Below are 21,799 nucleotides of genomic sequence, written 5' to 3'. Positions count from 1 at the left end.
ATATACCTGTCGGGAGGGTTGCTTTTTCACTGATGCTTGTGGTCAGTCATATCCGCAGTAGCTGGTGAAGCAGTGACTGGTAAGGAGCCTGTTTCTGTGTGGAAGAAAAGCTCATTTGTCTCAAAGGAATCATAGTGAGGATATTCTGAAATGGCCTTTATCCATATGTGACTAATTTGAGATTTCCGTCCCTTTTATATAAAAATAGGAAATGTGTAGGAAAAGGTATTATTTTCTGATAATTATAAAAATTAAATAGTACTTCAACTATTACCATTAAAATATTATCTTTGATATTTTTGACTGGAGGAACATTTCTTCAGGGAAAAATGCTGTTGGAGAAATTGAAGTGATAGCCCTGCATTAGAAAGGGTCACTTTTACTCTAAAAAAGATGTTTGACCTATCAAAATTGGAATTGCTGTATTTTTCACTGTTGACTAATTTCTTCAAGGTGTGGTCTTGTGGTGTTTTTTTTTTTTTTTTTTTTTTGTTTTGTTTTGTTTTTTGTTTTTTGTTTTTTTAATTCCATATGTAACTCTCTTTTCAGCATCTGTGGAGAATTTTAAGGTCTGAATTCCTAGGAAGCTGTCTTTCCCATATTAGGAAAGAGTGTGCTTGGTAGGACTATTTTTTCCTAGGCTACCAGTCTGGTCATGCTGAATTTTCCCTGCACTTTAGGGTTACGAGGAAGAGGAGTTGGTTGTAGCCATTTTTTTGAAGCCCTACCTAGCTTGGTGCTGCTTCCAAATCAGATTCAGCTAACTTTTAAACTGTTAGCAATACTGTTGCCTAATTCAGGGAATGCAAAATGAGCCGCTTTCCTGTGATAGAAAGGAATAATCCTTATAACGCACTGAACTTTCACAGGTGGACATAAAATGAGCAAAGCATCTTCTTGTGCCCATGAAGAGAACTGGGATGTGTAGTCATGGCTATGACTGTCTATTTCTGCTGCTCCTCCATATTTTTCTCTCTTGGGTGAGAACACTGCAGCTATAGCAAATGTCATCTTCCCAGCACTCCTTTCTAGAAACTTGCTTCTTCTTGAGATGTGCTTGTGTGAGTACATCCTCTGCCTCACAAGTCAAAGCCACGTCGATTAACTTTTAAGGTGATCCATAGACGTGATAACCTGGTACTTGAAACAAAGAGAGTGATGATGAAGCTTTACCACCAACACATCCAGACTCAGCAAAGGGTAGGTGTTCTGAGCTGTAGTTAACCCTACAGAGGTAATTCCTGTTATTAGAGTGTTTGGTTTCTAGGACAAATGTGTGTGCAGTACAAAGTATTTTGTCTTCCAAATATAAAAATTGATTCATTTTGGAAAATAGGTGGTTTTCTTTAGAATAATCTAAGATCTCCTACAGTGAATTGATTTTCTGATTTTTATTCTTAGTTTTGAAAGGCAAATCATACTTTTTTTTTTTTAGTAGCCTTGAGTTTCAGTAAAAGAAAACATACGCTTTTGAAACGTACAGCAGCCTACAAGTGTGGGAGGAAGGGGAAGAAAGAGGAGATTTTGAATATGCTTTAGAATTTGTGAAGGTAAACATAGACCTCAATCAAGCTTAAGCTATATTCTCACTGATTTTGTAGTCTAGGTGTTAGTGTGATACCTGTTTTGCTACTGAATTGTTTCCTCACCTCAACTGGCATCCCTGATAATGTCAAGAGAAATTACCTCCATTGCCTTAGTTGCACTTACCCCATTGTCTTCCTCCAGCTGCTGTATTACTCTGTCTGTTTACATACTTCATATGTGCAACGCGAGCAAAATGTTTTACCCAAAATTTGTCTTTTATGAAGGTGGAAATCAAATTACACACTTCCTCACCCTGTTTCCTCCACCAGCTCCTGTAGGTTGGTGTGAAACAAACCAACCCTGTGTTGTGCTGGGTGCTGTGGAGCCTGAAGCTGTCGGATGGCTTGGTCTCTAGGCACATTGTGAAATCCACTGCTTGTAGCAGTGTCCTCTGCGGCCAAGTCCTCCTGAAGGCAGTGCCGCTGTTGAATCTGCAGCAATGCATCTGTCACACGCTTTTCAAAAATACTAATAGTCACTTGTGGTTTGGGGTGTGAAGCACTTGGCACCATGGAAGTTGGGGCTAGATTTTTTTCTTTTGTTTTATTGTACTATCATAAATGGAAGGGTATAAATAAAATACGGAAAATTCTCTTCTGTCCTTGGTCATGCTGCAGTTCCTGAATGCTGTAAATGGGCCGTATTTTAGTGGGGAGGGGGGTTGCTGCTCTGGGTAAAGCTTACTGTGCAGGCAAGTGGGAAGTGTTTGGGTAGAGGTGGTTGTGCCAGGCTTTCCGAGGGCCTAGAATGTTACTGTGACTAGCAGTAATGCTAGAACATTAAGAAGTCTGGTTTGGTTTATAAAACAAAATATTTTAAGCAGGTTCCCCTCCCCCCTCCCCTTTTTTTTTTAACTTGTTTTCGGGACACTTTTTGAGGCGTTCATGCACAGGTGTGGCCCTTAGCAGGACGACCGTGCCTTTCCAGTTCTGGTGGCGTTCTAAAGGCTAAACTACTGGAAATCCTGATCAAGCCAAATGATGTAATGCTACCCCTCCCACAACGCTACTTCACCTCTCCGCTTCCTCTTCTGCGGGGGGCGGCAGGCGGCCTCGGGCCCATGGCCCCGCCCCCCGGGGGACTGGCCGCGACGCCTCCGTTCCCGCCTCACGGCGAGGATGGGGCCGCCCCTAAGCGCCGCGGTCCCGGCGTGCCTGGCGCGGCGAGGCGGAGCCGTAGGTGCCTTTGCGCGTCGGGAAAAGATGGCGGCGGCCGGGGTGGGCTCTGGCCGGAAGCAGGTGCGACAGGAGGAGCTGCGGCGTCTCATGCGGGAGAAGCAGCGGCAGAACGCGGGCAAGAAGCGGATCGACTCGCCCTTCGCCAAATATCCTCGGCACTGAGCTTTCTAAGTCCCCTCGAGGGCCGCAGCGGCCCGGCCCGGCGCTGTGTGTGGGAGGGGGCGGCTGCTGAGGGGTGAGGGTCCGCGCCGCAGCGCGTTGCTTTCCTTAACAGCGGCCGCCACGTACAACAGCCTGGGACACCTCAGCTGCACGCTGTGCAGCGTGCCCGTGAAGAGCGAGCTGCTGTGGCAGACGCACGTCCTGGGCAAGCAGCACCGTGAGGTGAGGGGCCCTGGCTTCCCGCTCTGGCTGGCGAGTGGCAGTGCCCGTGCCCCGATAGGCCTGGCTGCCCGCTGGCTTGGGGTGCGAGTCTGAGCTTGGCGCTGGCTGGTTGTTCAGAAATAACTGGGGCCCACGTGAGAAGGGGGAAGGATTGGGGAGGCTACACTGCTTTAACTGAGCCTCAGGGTTTGCTGCTCTTTGAGGCGCTCGGTAATAGGTAACAGCGGCGTATCTACCGGGAGAGAGCGGTGTGAAAACAAACCTGATTATTTTGTCTTGTTTTCTTAAAATCAGTGGAGATTTGTGAGAATCGCCCTTTGTCTTTCAAGGGGCTTACTCTTAACGTGAAGCTGTGCCCAAGTTAACGACATCGTTTAGCTGACACTTGTCTTGAGCTATGACTTGGAAACCGTTCTTGGGATTGCTTTGTTATCTGTATGTTGTCAAGGGACAGCTACGCGAGGTTAAGAAAGTAAACTTTCTTTTTAAATATCATTTAGCGATAGATACAAAGAATTTGTAAGTCGGGTTCAGGGAGCTTGTAAGTTGGATGCAGCCTTAAATCCAAATTTTGTTAACGTTTACAATTTTGTGACTGCTTCGTAGAAGCTGAGTGCGTTTAATTTTACAAGTAGTGAGGAAAAGACAAAAGTTGTTCTGAATTAATTGTCAACATTATGAATAGATAATCATGGCAAGGCATAGTGACATGTTTTTAATACTGCTGTTGTGTTTTAATATTCCATGACCTTAGGGTAAGTCCAGCCTTTCCTCCGGTGTCTTATTGCTGTAAATGTCACTGATCTTAGTCTCATACTGAATCTCTTGTGCCAGTGTCAGTTCCTCTGCCCTCCTTTCACATCGTTCAACAGAAACGGCCTTGATTTATGTATCTGTGCTGTCTCTTTCAGTGATATTGTTCTAGAAAGATAATAACTCACTTTAATAAATTGTTCTAAGAATGCTGTATTGTAAACTGCAATCCAGAAATTCCTGCTAGGAAAGCTTCCTGAATTTTGTACTCCTCCACAGAAAGTTGCGGAATTAAAAGGCACGAAGCAGACAGCAACTGGTTCATCTGCTAACACATCTCATCCTGTCAAGAGGAAAAGTGTGGACACAGAAAATGCAGAGCTAAAGAGAATTAAAGGTGAGGAGAGAAAAATAAGTTTATCAGACATGTGCCAGAATCTAGTCATTTCACATCTTGAATTGTTTTGATTTTTTGGGTTTGTTTTATTGTTGGTTTGTTGGTTGTTTTTTTTTTCCAGTGGAAGTGAGCATGAATACACAAAACTGTTGAGCAAATGTTAGCCTGTTGTTGCTGAGTAGGGAAAAAGTCTGTGCTACTCTTGCTCTGAGTTCATTGGTCTGGAGAAAACTTCACTATTGGTAGCTTACCTAGTTTTTCTTTTGGGTTATTTGCTTAAATTAGGTCATGGAGATGTGGACTTGGTCTAAACAGTACCAGAAACAATGTAAATTGAATAGTAGAAGCACTTTTCCAAAAGTGATGTTACTAAACTTCATTGGGATCAAGCCACTGGTTTGCTTCAAATCACACATGAAAACTCTTAGTAAAGGAAAGATATGTTTGGGGTTTTCTATTTTGTGGGGAGAATTTTTTCCCCTGAATGCTACTAAACATGGAAATACATGAAGGATTGTCTTTGTGAAGTTGCTGCTGTACTAGTTTGAGGGACGTTCCTTTCAAAAGCATGTATTGCAAGATGTAACTCTTGGGTATTCTACAGGTACGAATGAAAAGCCACATACATCTACATCTGGGTAAGTAGATCTTAATACACATGAGAATTTTGTAACTACCAACTGCTGCATTGTCATCTAATTCTGCCTCATCTCTTTCTACCCAGAGAGAATCAGTAGATCTCTGCTTCTGCCTATTTGTTAATGTGGGTGTATATTCGTGAACATGGCAGCAACTCTCTCGTTTGCAGATGAAAAAATCGTGTTGTTAACTCTGGAGTCTCTAATACAGCAGGAGTTCTTTTATTGCTACTATCAGACTTATAAGAATTAATATTAGATAGAAAATTTTAGAATTAAACTAGGGTGTAGCATGTATTCTAATCTTTAATGCTAGCATACTGCAGAAGAGATGGTTGTCTGAAATTAAGACAAATTTTAAATCTATGTTTAAATATTTAAATGGTATTTATTCACAAAAACTACTAAAATGTTGTGAACAGATCTGTCTGAAGGTATTTTTGTCACTTAAAATACATGCAAATGCACATCTTGCAGTGGAACTCCTATAGGAGTGTATTTGACTTGATGGGATTGGCTTAAGCATCTTCCTACCACTAAAGATTTCTCATGGTATTCAGACACCTTTGTGGGGTTGATATATGTCACATGAGGCCTGCAGGTCTCCTATTCTCTTCACAGGACAAATTATCACTGTCTTGCATAGATACTGTATGCTGTTGTCTTTACAGTAGAAGATACCTTTAGAAATTTTGCACGTGTGCAAAATTAGGAGTTGAGAGGTATGTTCATTATTAAACAGACCAGTATGTTAAAATATAACCTGGAAAAATGTTTGACTTGCAGGCTTGCAATGATCCTAAGCATTGCTGAGCCTGTGTGGCTTTTCTAAGATGAAGTTCTGAGCAGCCATAGGTAGCCCAAATAGGTAGTTGTGTTATACGTGAGGATTATCAATATGACTGCTGAACTATTATTTTACTGTCTTCACAGCAGCTGTACTGATACAAGTAATTTTGTGGAAACAAAATTACTTAAACCGCTATTCCTCGACATATACTATGTTACAGGATATTTTTATTGATGTTTTTGATACTGAATATTGAAATACAAAAATGGAACAGAAATAGTGTTTTCAGAATTAACCTGAGCATTTCTGAGGAACTGCAGATGAAAGTACATGAAAGCAACAAGTATGTGTCTTCAGACAGTGGTGTCATTGGTAGCTGGGCAGTTTGTGTATCTAAACAGTTGCATTGCTCATAGATTGTCTAGGTTGTGGATGCTAGACTGTAGCTGAGCTTGGTGATATGACGTAACATTGGGTGTTCTTTGCTAGGCTACCAGCAGATTTTTTTGAAGAAACAAAGCAACATGGTTCAAATGCACAGGTTTCAAAGAGTCCAGGTCCTAGTTTATTATCGGGAATTTACGACGATGATGATGACGATGATGAAGAGGAGGATCAAGATCTATCAAACAAATCTTCTGTTACACATAAAACTGAAATTTCCCCTCCAACTCAGGAATCAATAGCTAATTCTCTGCCTGCAGGTAATGCTGACTGAAATAGTGATTCATTAAGGAGAAGCTATGTATTGACTGATGTTTGAAGGATTTTAATTAATTTTCTAATTATTCACTATTATCTGATTATCATGTGTAACGTTGGTGGTAGAGAAAGAAGATTCTTTGCTATGTTGTTAGTGGTGTTTTCTGAGCATGCTTATTGATGATGGTTTCTCATTATTTAAAGGCTGCAAAGTTAAATAATATCTGGCTGTTCATCTCTTGATTCAGTAAGGAATAAATAAAAATGCCTGCCTAGTCATAATTTTTAAAGAAGCTTGAACTGTTGTTCCTTTTGTTCAGATACTTTCGTCCTTTCTTGTAGACTTCTTTGACAGCAAAACTACAGCTGCTCCTATAGTTTCCCATTCAGGATCCATACAAAAAGCAGAGATACAAGAGAAGGTAGTAGAAAGGTAAGCAGTCAAATCAAATATTGATGGATTTGGGAACTGCAAATAAACATTGTTCATCAAGACGATTCAGACTGCAGTCACTTAGAAATCTGTCATTTTATTAACTTGTATTCAGAATAGTTTGTATGTATGTCAACCTCCAGTATGGCTTCAAACAGGTATTTTGCATCCCAGGGGCAGGATAAGAAATGGAGCAATATCACATGGTGTCTATGAGACTCTCTGCTTGCTAACTGTAACCCAGAATACTTTGGAAGCTTAGTATCAACCACTGCTTTTAACTGCTTAATGAAAACCATTTGCTTGTTGTCTAGTAATGGCTCATCTCTCTTGGGCGAATTATTAGACTTTATAAAGTAGAGATTGTACTGTTAAAATGTGTATTCAGCATGCTGGAAAGAATAGTTTATGAAGAAGTCTAAGCTATAGCTCTTGCTTTAACAACAGGATTTAAACCTGTCTGTGCAGCTCCTTGTATGTTAGGCAAGACCAAGCTGAAGAAACAAGTTTTACGGATTGTAGGCAAAACTTGTGGTGTTAAAATCTTTCTCCATTTCTAGGCTCTTTTAAAAAGATTTTGGCTTTTATTCTTGACTATTTTTACCTCTACAATAAAGTAGACTGTAAAGTGTTAATAGTAATCAACAATTTCAGGAAAGAAAACACTGCTGAAGCTTTGCCAGAAGGTTTCTTTGATGATCCTGAAGTGGATGCAAAAGTAAGTGATCTGCTCTTATGTGCTAGATTTATTTCTGCCAATTGTAATAATTTTCTAAGTACTAAGGACATTTGCTCAGGTCATACCAGAATGTAAGAAAGTGACTGTATTATATAGAGTGGAATATAGAATGGGACTATTTCAATTGGAAAGAACATGCAATGATCATGTAGTCCAGCTGCCTAACCACTTCAGGACTGACCAAAAGTTAAAGCATTAAGAGCATTGTCCAAATGCCTTTTAAACACTTCACAGGACTGGGAGAACAACCACCTCTGTAGGAAGTCCAGTGTTTGAGCAACCTCTTGGTAAAGACCTGTCTGGTAATGTCCGGTTCAGACCGCTCCTGGTGCAGCTGAACCATTCATTTTGCATTAACTAGAAAACATGAAAAAGGGACAGAGGAAGACCTTGTTGACTCATCTCTCTAAAGGTATTTTTAACTGTGTTTTCTTTGTGGCTTTTCAAGAAAAGGTGATGTGTTAGTTAAAATGCTCTACTTGGATTTGGACAATCCACCTGTTATTTTTATTCTTCACATCACCTCAGGAAAAGCATTTCGCCTAATTTGTGTAGCCAATTATGCTTTGGAATTGAGGATGTGAAATTAGTTCTCTAATGTTCTCTGGGGAGATCTGTTGAAAAGCACTAGGAGTTGCTGTGTGACTGATACTTACATCCTATAGAATGCAAATAGATTATGGCATAGACTGTAATCTCTAGTACTAGTGCATTGCAACAGTGAACTACATCTTCTGCTCTTTTGTCTTTTACAACTCTGGGGTGTGTACGTGGTTTTTTTGTGGGGTTTTTTTTGGTGCTTGGAAAAGAAATGTGGACATTCAACGCATTTCTCAAAAAAAATACTACAATTAAAAAATAGAAATTTTGATCAAAATCATTCATATTTCCTTCAACTTGCACAGTACCAAATGATGACCAAAATAAACAATATTTGAAATACAAGTGTTTTTTTATTTGTTTTGTAAAATTGCCAGAGATTTGACATCTTTCCTGCTTGCTTTATTGAAATCACAGTGTTTCAGACTCAGAGTCTTTTTCTATTTTCTCTGTTTTCATATCATTCTCTTTGTGGAAGGGTGCTGGCATATTTAAATTGAATTGTGAGATTGAACCATAACTTCTGATTTGGAGACCTTCCAAATAATGCCTTTTTTTTGTGTTCAGTTAGTCCCACTGTACCAATTTTAAGTTTGGGTGTCTTTTATTTACTCTGGCAAGATTCTTTAGGCACCACTCATATCCACATGTTGGCATATGTGAGTACTTCACAATAATGACATATTGAAATATGTAGCTGAAAAATGCACACCTTTTTTTGTTGGTGGTGGTTTTTGCGTATGACTAGTTGGAGTATTAAATTTTTCAAATGCTTATTTCACCGTGGGTTGGGAAACTTGTAAAAAGCAGGAATGCCCAGCAGGCAGAGGAGAATCCACTTGGATCTGTGAGGATGCTGGTTAGTGACTTTGGTTTTAGTTATTGTTTCAGCTGATAAAATTTACAAATGGATGCATGTTTCAGTTAGGCCTTCCTTCAAAAATAAGTTAGCACTTGGTGATCCTGAGAGTCTTTTCCTACCTGAATGTTTCTGTGGTTCAGTTGCCTGCAAGTGCTTTTTTTTAATCAGCCTCTTCTAAATGTAGCTATTATGCAGAGGGAGGAAAACGTTTGTGACATCACTTATACCGAAATGGCTGCATTGATTCTGTGTTGGAATCGTACGCAAAATGATTATTTTCAGAATTAGTAGTGAGCATGTGGAATGGAGATTGTGGGCTTGAAAAAATGATTGTTCTTTATATCAGGAATTTATAAAACCTAAAAAATATCAATTAGATAAATATTTCAAGGAAAAATAATATTTTTAGTGTTTAAATTTATTGTAAGAAACACAAATAGTTATGAATTACAGAAGACAACCACAGTGTGTAATAACACAGTATGTACACATATGATAGAAATAATCACAGAAGAATGAAATGATGACCTTTACTCTCCAGTATGTAGTTTGTTTGGAAGCTTCTAATTAACTCTGTAAATTTAATCCTTACTAGATATTATACAGTTCAGGAACAAAATGTACCAAAATGTTGCCTTTACCGTGATGATGACTGGTAGGTTAACAAAAGAGAGGAAGGAATAAAGGAAAAATAAAAATAATGCAGAAAGATGGTGTTATGACTTACTTTCTTCAAACTGTGTAGTTCTCCTAGCTGTATAATTTCTATCTAGTCCAGAGCTAGACATTACCTGCTTTTTAATACATGTGGCATCTTCCAGTCTTGAATTGTGGAGTTTTTGATTGCACAAGTAGATTATCTTGTTTGTTTGTATTAAAAACATATTCTGATTTTCATTACCTTAAAGAACTTAAACATATTCTTACAGCTACTGCTTTTTCAGTTGTCTTCTTTCAATAGTTCATGCTACCTATGACAGAAGAAAAAGCTTTGCATGTTGGTAAAATTGATGTGGAGCTGTATTTCTGTTAGCCAACCAAATTAGACTAGGTTTGAAATATAGTCAGACTACTGACTGAGCAATTTGATGTTTTATATTATGCCAGAGGCAGATAATTCACTGCTTTTTTGCTTGTGAGATAGCTACTATATACAATTAAATAAGCAGCTTACAGAGGAATTTAAAAATTGCCACCAGACATAGTGAAATTACAGACTTATCAAATTAACAGACTTAGTCACTTCTGTTACTTCAAACATTTCACACCATCTGTTCTAAATGAGTTATTCTTAAATGCTACAGTCAAGGATGTTGTCTTAATCCAGGAGTGGCATCAGACTTTATTCTCCAAAGCCATCGTGCAGCTGCACTTCCTTATTCATATATGTTACTTAGACTAAAGTATGTTAACCACACTGAGAACAACACAGCATAATTTGCCCTCTTTCTCCAGATGCTTTACAGTGCCCCAAAGAGTCACTTGACATAAATTGTTAATAAGCTTGCTTGTTATGTTCTTTAGGTGCGAAAAGTTGATGCTCCAAAGGATCAGATGGACAAAGAATGGGATGAATTTCAAAAGGCAATACGACAGGTCAACACAGTAAGTAATGGAATCTATTTTTATTGATTCTAAATACTATACAATAAGTAAAACAGCAGTTTCATGCAGCTCTGCAGAACGACTGACATCTGCATTTGTCAGCTGTTTGTTGCAATGCAGTGTGTCATTAAATGCACTTTATAAATGAGCAAAGGGTTCCTTTTATTTTCCACTTCAGGGAAATTAAGTTGTAAAAAACACTTTCTGAACAGGATTGAGTCATCAATATACATCTAGTTACATTTGTTAAATTGTATTTAAATAAGACAGCATATCCCTCAGACCAGTATCCTGTATGCAAACAGGACATAATCTTTATATGAGATTCATGTTTTAACCTTGAAAGATGCAAAACAAAATACCACTCGTTTATCTTTTTGAAAAACAGTCTATAAAAGCTTAGGTCACATGGACTTTTTGGTTAATTTAAATGTGATGGAAAGGAACCCCCAAATTTGGGAAAGTGACAAAAAATTTTATATGTGAGACATGTAAGTGGGCCACAGTCTTTCTATACTTTCTTTTTAGCATTGTGTGGAAAGTCTTCCTGGAACAGGTTTTCATCTGTTCTTTCATACAAAATTAAATGACTAAAGATACCTGATATTCTCAGTCTCTTCCAAGAATATTAGCTATTTTAAAAAATTTAATTGTAAGTAACTTCTCATATGTCAACTGCTAAGAAAAGTGGTGCAAAAAAAATTTGATTGTTGCTCATTTTAAAGCGGTCAGCACTATAAATAGAGCGAATGTTCATACAAAAGCAGTGGTGGATACATTTTGCTAGCATTAGCCATTCAGATAGTTCTTCATCTTAGAAGGAATCTTCTCAGTTATGCGTGGACCATTGATTGCATAGCATCTCCCAGACATTCAGATTTGAGAAAGTATATGCTGAAAAATATAACAGGTTAGAAACACTTCGGGATCTAGTGGAACATTTAACTAGTACTCTAAATAACCCTGTGTAATTTAAGTCCCAAGCATTGGGTTGCAAACTTAGACTTTGGATGCTTGTAGTATATGTTCAGTTTCAAACAGTAAAAAATTGAAAATGTTAACCCCATAGCAGCCAAACTGGATTTAGTTTTAAGAAGAAACATTTCCATTTCAAGAATTTCCATTAAACCAGATAATTTTTTTCTGTGTTTGCTTCCAGAGTCTTTTGTGAAGGTTGGAGTGTGTATATATAGGAGATTGACATTGACTTGAGGTAGAGGGGAGGAAGGGAAGACACAGACATCAAAACTAACAATGAAATTTGGGATGAAGGTGAATTTTCTTAGCACTTTTCTGGTTTAGATTTCAGAAGCAATAGTGGCAGAAGAGGATGAGGAGGGACGACTAGATCGTCAGATTGAAGAAATTGATGAGCAGATGTAAGTAGATTCATTTTTCCTCAAACTTTCTGTTCTCCAGCAATAGTGGATTGCTATTTGTCTAGAGCGCTAAGAACGCTTTCAGTATTAATTTTCTGTGGTACTAACTTTCATTAATTACCTAAATATGCGAAGGATGAAGACAAGACTCTATCAAACTGCAAAATGATACCTAATAAAAACATGAATTTTGGTGCAAGGTTATGTAGTTACTTGCGAAGAGAACGCACTGAAATCACTGAAAAGTACAGCAAGCGGGCATGGGTGAAATAAAGCTAGGCAAAAGAAGGCAAACTCTTTGAACAAACTCTCCCCCTTCCCTTGTCAAATGTCTTAATTTGTATCTCTCTGTGAGTTCTGATTGATTTAGATTTTATGTGAACATAAAAAAACCCAAGGTCTGGTCCTCTGCACTGCAATTAAAATTTCAGTAATGAGACTTGTGTTTTTATTATCCAGTTGCTGTACTGAAAACCTCCTGTTCTGTGACTAACTCTCCTCGTTTCTAATGAAAGCTCACTTAAAGACTCTGTGGAATGATGCACTTCATTATATGAAGTGGGTTTTTTTATTTGTTTTGTTCAAATGGTAAGTGTAGCAGTTGGAAGAACATTAGTTACTCTACAGTAACGTGGAATTCAGCTTAGTGGAACAGACTGTTATTATCATGGTGGCTTTACATGTTGGTTAGCAGTGATTATGACAGTGGTAGTGATTGAAAAGAAGATGATGAATTCTAATCTTAATGAACTTTGCAACAAAAAGAAGACACTGGGAATTAAAGCAACACTTAAGCCACCTGGACAGATTGAAGTTCTACAGATAATCAGCATATAATAATAGGTTTGAGCTCTAATTGAGCTTTGGGAGTACAGAAATTTCTTTTAACAACGTTTGTATTATTTTGGAGAGGACTTGAGCTTGTAGCATTCAGTTTTCCCATCACCTTAGGATCCTCTAGTATGTAGAACTGAAGTCAGGAATTTGTAGAGAATTTCAAGTTTGTGGCCAAAATTGTTTTCCCCCAAACTAAAAGTTGAAAATAGTTTTGGGTTGTTTGGGTTTTTTTTTTAGATTATTTTTTGAGCTTTGTCTTCTAAGTGTATTTAAATGTAGGCTATTCTGAATTGAATACAATATCACATTAATTCCAGTGACATTAATGTTTTCCTTTGCCTTCAAATCTTCACCTGTGACAACCTGTAAGTAATTGTATTGCAGATACACAAAGGCACAGAGGATCCAGATAAGTATCTTTGCTTGTTGATTCTTCCTTGCAAGTAGGAATGAAAGAAACAAAGATGTACTTAAACCAGTATGATACTCCTTGGCATTTTCAACAAAATGCCTTACTAAAATGGCTAGAATAATTGTTATAAACAACAAGTTTATACAACAGAGTTCAACAACAGAACTTCTTAAGTAACTGGAAAACTGAATTTGTGAATTGTGTTTACTTTAGAAATGTTTCATTATAGCATGCAGTAAACAGACAAAGAACCAGAACACTTGTGCTGCTGCCTTCATTTTCAGAGATGCTGTCATTAAAGTTACTGAAATAGCCAATTGACACCTTGCCTTTTTACCACATATGAAAACCATGAGAGAATGGTGTCAGTTCTTGTGTGGGAAGTGGATACTGGTTCTGTGCTTCGGTACTGCAGCTATTAAGTGTTGGGATTAGATCTCATGGCTAGAGAACTGATAGCACCTCCCCCTCTCCTCTGGTCTGTAACACAGAGAAGGTGCAGTAGCATATTGAAAGCTTATTTTTAAGTTGATAAGAAGCTGTGGAGCTTTTATCCGAAGTTGGAGAAGCAAAGTCCAGCACTGTAGAAAACCCAATTACTGTGGATAGGCCAGAAGTGTTAATAAGTGGTTTACTTTTCAACAGTGAATGTTACCGCCGTGTTGAGCTTTTGCGTAACCGCCAGGATCTGATGAAGGAGAAGTTAAAGGAAGCCATGAGATTAAGAGCAACACAGGAGAAAGAGGATGAGGCTATTGGTAGTGAAGATGAAGAAGAATTGCAGGATTTGCTATCTCAAGACTGGCGGGTGAAAGGGGCTTTGTTGTAGCATTTCTGCAACGTGATTGATACTCTTTATCTGCGATGTTACGTCCAGTGTTTGAAGTGAGGCGCTTTTGTTAAATATTTATTTAAAGAGGATTGTGAGATGGTAAAAAGCCAATTGTATTGAATAATGATCTCTGTAGATCTGCAGTGGTCTGTCACTTGCTGTAAAAATTGTATATTGCTAATGTTTTGCAATACTGAATCCACATTTCCTATTGAAATAGTTTCCTACCAGAGGTATTTTAATACAATTAATAAGTAACCACAGAATCTCTAAAGTATGGGAAGTGTTAGGATGTATCTGGTAAATTTGAGTTCTGGACTCTTGTGTATAGAAGTAAAGGACTTTGAAAATTGATAGTCTGCAGAGTTTTCCTAGAATAGGGTGTAGGGAAAGAAACTATTACGCATTTATGTTATCTTAAAACTTGTAAATGCTCTTCTGTCTATTGCCCCAGCTTTCAATAAAGTATGTACACTTTTTTTTTTCAGTATCTGTTGTGGTTTCTTTGTGTGTGGGGTAGGGACAGAAACACTGAGCTTCATGTTTCTCCACAGTGTATTTTCCATCCTATGCTGTAGGCAGTATCTTGTTTTGCTTAGTGCACCTGTAGTATAGCATAGCTCATGTTTCTTGAACCAGAGGAATAACATTTTTCTTCTTAAGATTATCTTATGCATGGAGAGCATCTAAAATCAATTTCTGTTCTGGTAAATACAGATGAAGTAAAATCAAGAATGAGCAAGCTTGACAAAACTGAGGCATGAAAAACAGAACTACCTTGAGCTGTGGTAAGTGAAATGGAACTTTTGTTGTTTTTTTCCTTTTGCAAATCTCAAAAAATCTGAAATTTGCAGAGGGCTTACAAAAACAGGAAAAAATATGCAATTTGATTTTTATCAAAAGTAAAGTTGGGAAGGAAAAGCTTAACATTTTCCTCCTTTTAGATTCTAGTTTAAAAACCCATTCGTGAGGTTTTAAAGGGAGGAACTAAGCTTTGTTCTTGTGAAAGCATTCTAGATATTTGCCTTGGTTGGATATTTATTAACCAAGCAACACCAAAACTAAAGCTAGGTGTTTGATTTGTCTGTTTTCAAGAAAGACTTGATACTGTGGCAGCTCTTCCCATACTGTGAGTTGGTCCTTTGCCACTCCTGATTTCCCCAGTCCTTGGGTTCAGATATTTATAAAGCTGTAAAAATTCAAGCAATGGTCCTGAGCAGTTTTGGGCATTCATTTATTTCTGCTCACTTGTGCTGGCTTACAAGCCATTTTGTTGGTTTAGTAACTGCAAGTGTGAGTAGCTGTTACTGCTAAAATGTTTGATGCAGCACTTTAGTCTTTCATGAATTGTTGCTGTTGTATAGGTAGCAACATTCAGAGGGTACTGCAATATGGAAACATTCAGAGAGCATTAAAAAAATAATCTTTTGGCAAGCTGGAGAAAACTTAGTTGGACCGAAACCGAAATAAAATTCCCTTCTATAGCATGAAACATTTGAATATCAATGCAGAAGGTACCTATCATGCTGTAATGAAAGATCCATTTAGTATTATGCAAAAAAATGAACATCAGTGCAATTCAGGGGATTAGTTCAGTTGCCTTCCTCTTCAGAGATCTCTAAAATAAGAAGCTTAAGACAGAGTTTAGTTACAGTGCAGAGAACTTGTGCATTCAAATTCAAACTAGTGCAGTCTGTTTTAATTAGTCAAAGTAGATGTTAGGAGTAAACACTGGATAACTCATCAATCTATCCTTGCATAACTTCTGTTGAGAGTCAAGATGATGGACCAAGCTGTGGTTGTGTGGATTACTGTGGGAGTAAAACTGACAGCTCTGGGCCCTCGTTCTTGCTTGTTTAGAAGTTGGTGCTTTTTTCCTTGGAGGAATCTCATAGATCCACAAATAGTGTGGGTTACAAGTTTTGTGCAGCTAATAGTGTACATTTCTTGAGCATTTAAAAGAAAACTTTTAGAGAGTTTTGTGAAGGAGTGACTTTGCTATCTGTACCCAGTGTGGCCAGTGATGTTCTGTCGAGAGGGCAAGATATCATCCTCCTTTTTAGCAATGGAAATACCCTTGGCTATAAGGCCAAAGAGGGAATTATCCCAACCTTACTGAATAGTCAAGCTAATATACCACAGTAAATGCTCTCCTACATCCTAGAAAAACGTAGACATAATTTATATTTTAAGTCAGTCCTCAGAAAACAATTTAATGAACTTACGATGAGTTATTCAGATGATTAACCAGAGAAAAGAATTATTTTTAAAAATATGTACTAATATCCTTAAAACTTCTTTTTGTTCCATTTTTAAACAGTAGAGATGGTCTGCAGGGCTTCCAGAAAATGGAAGAATTTGGATTAAGAGGGAAGACTTACCATTTGCAATCTTTATTTCTTGATATATTAATAAATACTGTGTTACTTAAGAACTGGAATTCTGGGCCATTAAAAAATAGTTGTGATTCTCCCAGCTTAGTGGTTTCGAAACTGCTAAGTGACTTTGAGAGACACAATATGTGTGTTCAGGCACGTGTGTGCAACTGCTGGTTCTTGGTAGTCATCTGTTCTGTGCCAAGTGCAAACACTCACAAATGGTAACCTGTGTGCTATCTTCTCTCCTGCCATGGAAAAAATAAGCTTCTACTTATTCTAAGTCATGACTTAGAAGTAGATATGGAAAAAGATCTGTATTTGGTACAGGGGAGCCCCAAAGTGCAAAATCAACCAAACTAAATTAAAATAGCAGCACCAACAAAAAAAACAAGGTACTTGTTTGCTAGCATGATTGCCATTTCTCCACTAAAGCATGTAATTTTAAATTCTGTTTCAGAATTACAAAGGCTGGTTAAAAATCCCATTAACATGAGCTTTGGTCCACCCCCATGCTAATAAACCCCATCTGAAGGGAGAAAAATTGTGCTAGTTACATGACACTGTAATTAAATTCCTTGTAGTTTTGCATCTTAAGAATACTGAGCTAGAAGTAGCTTTAGTGAGAGAAGCCATATGACTCAAGTATTTCTTTTTTTCATATAATCTATAAAGCTTGCACTAGGAAATCAGACACTTAGCCCATGCTGTAGCTGTCGTTAGAAGCCATAGTGTGAGCATACAGTGTTTCAGAAATTCCCTGTTGTTAGAGTGACACGACACATGTGTTGATGCAGAAACAGATGAACATGACTCTGTTCTTCCGGAACCACGGACTAAGTGTGCTTTGGTGGCAAAAAAGGCAGTTACATACTTGTATTTCTAGAAAGTGTCACTCTGACCAAGAGATGCACATTTCCTCATTTGAAGCAGTTTTTCAGTATCTGCCTTCATTTAAACTTTTGTTCTTCACTTAATTTAGAACTAAAAAAATAGCGAGCAGTTCCCTTCTGTAGACACTGAAACCAGATCCTTCTCCCACAAATACAGCGGAGGAACTGATGTCTTCTGTAATTGGCTGTTACAGCTATGGAGGACCTGAAAGATCTCTATTCAAATCTCTCCTCTCAGTGCTGTTCCTTGAATGCACAGTTCCTGTGATCTAGATTAGCAGCCTAACAATTTAAGTCTTTTCTACAGAAGCTGTGTGTGCTACTGTAAAATAATTGCATTAGTGATCATATGTGACTTTCTTTTCAATTGTGACATTCATCTGAAAACAGAAAGATCCTGTTCTGAGTACATTTTTAAAAAGTGCTGAAACACATTCAGCTGAGGTATGAAGATATAGAAGAAACTGCATTTGGATCTGCTCCATCCTGGTGATGTGCTCTGGTTCCCATGCTATTGGGTATTAAAAAATGAAGAAAAGGATGCTTTCATTTCTGCTTAGTTTGGATGATGAAGGCTCAGTCTGTGCTTTAAGACTGTCATGTGCAACCTTGCCGAAACACTTTGCAAGTGCAGGTTGATGAGGCTGTGGCTCTTACAAGTGACTACATTAATGGCATTAGTGAGATTTATGCTATTAGCTTCCTGGGAGCCTTGACTGGCACGTGCCTTTAGGTCATAGATGCCTTCTGGCTACATGTGAGAACTGAAAAGAGGAAGCAGGAGGACTTTGAGGGTGATGGAAAATTCAAGCAGACTGCCCCAGAGAGGCTGTGGAATCTCCTCTGGAGACTTCAATAACCTGCCTGAATGCATTCTTCTTCAACTTGATCTCTGGAGGTCCTCTCCAACCCCTACCGACCTGTGATACTGTGAAAATACTGCATATTAGCAGTGAACTAGGTGATGTGGCTGAACACCTTTAACTCGGTTTGTTTTCATTCTGGCTGACTGTTACAGCCAGCATTCACCTTCTTCTCTTTTTTTTTTTTTTCCTTTTTTTTTTCACTTGAGAAACACAACAGCATTGCTTGAATTAATTTGACATACTAGCCCGAACTCTCATACTGCTTTGATGGTATGAAAGCAGCAGAACTTGTGCTAGCTTTCATGTGGAAACACAGTTGTGTGGGCAGTGACTTTCATATTGGGCAGTTCTTCCTGCCTTTGGGAATGAGTGATTTATTTTTTTTAGCTTGGATAATGGTTTTTACTTACACCCTACCCCCTGTGCCCCAGGTATACCCCCTTGTGTTCCATTTGCCTATTTTGCATATTGAAGCTATCTTGGAATTTTTTTCTTGCCATTCAGAACTCTTTTTCCTAGTTTTTATCATGCTTCTGCCTGTAATTTTTTTTTGCAAATACCCTCTCAAAAGACTCTTTTTTTTTTCTTCCTTTATGTGTCTTTATTTATGTCTCCTCTGCACATTCTGCACACAAAAGTGCCCCTGAACTAGTTTGCTTAAATCTCACACTTTCCTGACCAGTTCTTCAAGGCATGTGGGAAGTTATTGATGTGAAAGATGCATTACACAACAGCTGCTCATGCTCTTTGCCTGGCAGCTTTACTGGGAGAGCAAAGCCTTGACCTACTTACTGTTAAGCTGCAATAAAGACTGGGTTTTTTTCATTTATGGTAGCCAGGCTTTTTGCTGTTGAGGAGCTGGAGAGCATGGAGATCTCTGCTGTGAAAGCAGCTCCATCTCTCAAGAGTAAGAACTTAAAATACATTTATATTTCTTAAAATATATTTGAAGTAATAATAACAAATTTTTGTCAAGGTTAGTCCTACACTCTCTTGCTCTTTAAGCCTAAGGGTTGGAATAGCTAATTCAACATTGCGTAAGGCTTCCTAGGCACTGCGATAAAATGAGGCATTCTGTTGTCCTCTTCAGCAGCCTTTGTTATCAAGAGTTGCTTTGTGGCTGGGGAAAAAAAAAAAAAAGCTGTTGACTTCTATGCATGTTTCCAAGTCTGTATGCACGTTGTGGTCAGATCGTGGTTCCAGGCTTGGACTCAAGTCCCGCACACGTAGGAACTATCTGTACCCTAGATCTCATGGAAAGTAACAGTAGTAACGTCTCTCAAGTACTCAGCCAGGGCAGTGAGGGGAACTAGGACCCCAAGCTAAATACACAGAGACAAGTATAGACCTTAGTAGAGCAGGGAAGGAGGTTGTAGGATTAGTCTCACTTCATAAAGGATTCTACTCGCACTGCCAAAGCCTCTGCTCTCTCATGAGGATAACGCAGTAAATGCGCAAGTACTGCCAGTGCCCTAAGAGGTGGGCACAAGTGCTGTATGCAGCAACAACTTGGCACCAGTCCCCCTCTTTCACTCTCCAGTGAAGAGGTAACTGGAGGCTGTGAATGTTTCAGCAGATCCAGAGAAGGAGCCAAATGGCTCAGAGTCTCTGGGCAGGATGCAACACTTCCCCTGGGCCAGCTGTTCTTGGATTTTAATGCAAATTGCCACGCTAGTTTCCTGGCCAGTTAAGGGTGCTGCTCAGAAGCCTTGTCATGGAACAGTGCTGCTAGGAATGGGAAAACGGGAAGGGTAGAATTCATAATGTACTCTGTACCCAAGCTTGTTCTTTTGTTCCTCTTTTTCTTTCCTTAGTATCTGATCTTAAAAGCAGCATGGGAAAACACAAGACACAAAACAGTGACTTCCTACAGCAAGAAGCTAAATCCTGTCATTTCTATACAGTGCAAGAAATTCTCTGAGACCAACTCTGTTAAAAAACAAATAAGGTTTTTTGGAAATCCTGCTTACTCTACTAATTACGTAACCTGTCTCCATGCACTGGTGAAAAGGCTCATCATTCCTGACAAGGGGCTAATGTACTTTCTAACAATGCCAGTGTTGCAAAGTTGTTATATTCTTGCCCAATGAGCACTGGGACCTTAAACATGGTGATACAAAACCTTTAATCATTAATGAAAACAAGCAATTTGTCTTGTGACCTTATTTTGACAATCCATAAAATAGTTTCTCTCAAATGACAAATTAGCAACTCGGTTACAAAGAACAAAGTTTAAACAACACAACAGTTGTATGCACAAAGCTACCATGTTCTTGTGGTTTTTTTTGTTTGTGGTGTTTTTTTTTTCTTAAACCAGGAAAAAATTACTTATAAAAACATCTTTTTTAATTTACTGTCAAGTCTCTAGCTGAATACAGTGGTTTAGAACACTAATGGCCCATGCTTTTATACAGATTAGCCAAAGCATGAACATCAATGAAAAGTAATTCCCAAAACCAACATTGTTTTATGTTATGAGCCACAACAGTGTTAAAACTGGAACAGTAATGAAAGCAACACAAGAGTTAGGAAGCACACTTGTTTAAAGAGTAAAGGAAGTATTTTTGTTCTTTTGATGTCTCAGAATAAGAAAGTTAGAAATGCCAGAAACTCCTCTGTAGGATAGTCCATAGAAAACACTGTCTCATGGGACTGTGGGGACATCGTGTCTGGTGGCTAATGTGCTAGGATGTGACGAGATACATTATAGAACCCCCAGGCCAATAACTTCTGACAACAGCCGAAAATGTAGAAAAAAAAACCAAACCAAACAAAACATGGAAAACAAAAGGGGGTGAAAAAGGGGGAAAAAATCTTCTCACTATTAAAAAATAACACTTGAGTACAACCAGCATAGAACAGCATTGCAGTGCATGCAAGTTTTCTCACACAGAGCTTGGTAGTTTGTTGGGTGGGATTTTTTTCCCCCTAAATGTCAGTTATTGAAGCAGTTACAATAGTCCAGAAAAAAAATGTACAGCAGTTTTCTAGAGCTGTTAAATAGCTGAGGTACCTTGACGTTATTTCCAGTTTTTCCTTCATTATATACGCAAAAAGGTGAAAATTAAAGGGAAAAAAAAAAAAAAAGAAAAAAATACAAAAGCCAGATCCAAACAATCAACAGATCCAAACAAACAACAAAACCAAACAAAACCCCCATTTGCATAAGTGCAAACTGTAACAGTGGCAGTTCTATAAATGTTTACAGTGGCAAAACCTCTTAGTGCAAAGGAACTAAGGTGAAGAAAAGCCCACAGAATACAGGGAGACACAAAATACTGAGATAGTACTTAGCCCTATACAATAATAACACACTTCGAAATACCATGTTTTAAAAAGTATTGCATTTGCATTGTGTTTTTAGTTTATATTAAAATGCACTGATTACAGTTCAGTTGTTAAAGCTTTGTGTCCAAGGAGTGCAAAGTGGATGAATATAGCAGGTTAATGGGATTCTGGATTCGGAAGTGCAGAGGAAAGCAATATTGCATTACTGAGTTATGCAATGGGAATTAAAAAGAAGGTGGATGAAAAAAA

The 21,799-nt window shown here is 38.4% G+C and overlaps 2 protein-coding genes across 2 annotated transcripts in view; one reads left to right on the top strand and one right to left on the bottom strand.

The window, feature by feature from the left end:
* The first annotated feature begins 2,690 nt into the window (after positions 1–2,690).
* Positions 2,691–14,618, top strand: ZNF830 (zinc finger protein 830). The gene is made up of 10 exons (XM_064150041.1): positions 2,691–2,911; positions 3,050–3,149; positions 4,182–4,299; positions 4,904–4,937; positions 6,217–6,431; positions 6,772–6,862; positions 7,517–7,580; positions 10,588–10,668; positions 11,971–12,047; positions 13,942–14,618. The coding sequence occupies exons 1-10, from the start codon at positions 2,706–2,708 to the stop codon at positions 14,123–14,125; spliced, it is 1,170 nt and encodes a 389-aa protein (XP_064006111.1). The 5' UTR covers positions 2,691–2,705; the 3' UTR covers positions 14,126–14,618.
* The window catches only part of LOC135178791 (poly(rC)-binding protein 3-like), a 714,994-nt gene continuing 703,868 nt past the window's right edge, over positions 10,674–21,799 (bottom strand). Inside the window, exon 16 of the mRNA XM_064150039.1 lies at positions 10,674–11,562. Within this exon, the coding sequence (XP_064006109.1) occupies positions 11,502–11,562 (61 nt within the window). The 3' untranslated portion in view covers positions 10,674–11,501. The remainder of the gene's footprint in view (positions 11,563–21,799) is intronic.

The sequence above is a fragment of the Pogoniulus pusillus genome, chromosome 10 (genome assembly GCF_015220805.1).
Source record: "Pogoniulus pusillus isolate bPogPus1 chromosome 10, bPogPus1.pri, whole genome shotgun sequence".
NCBI lineage: Eukaryota > Metazoa > Chordata > Aves > Piciformes > Lybiidae > Pogoniulus > Pogoniulus pusillus.
The sequence above is the reverse complement of the archived record's forward strand: the minus strand, read 5'-3'. Positions and strand labels throughout refer to the sequence as shown.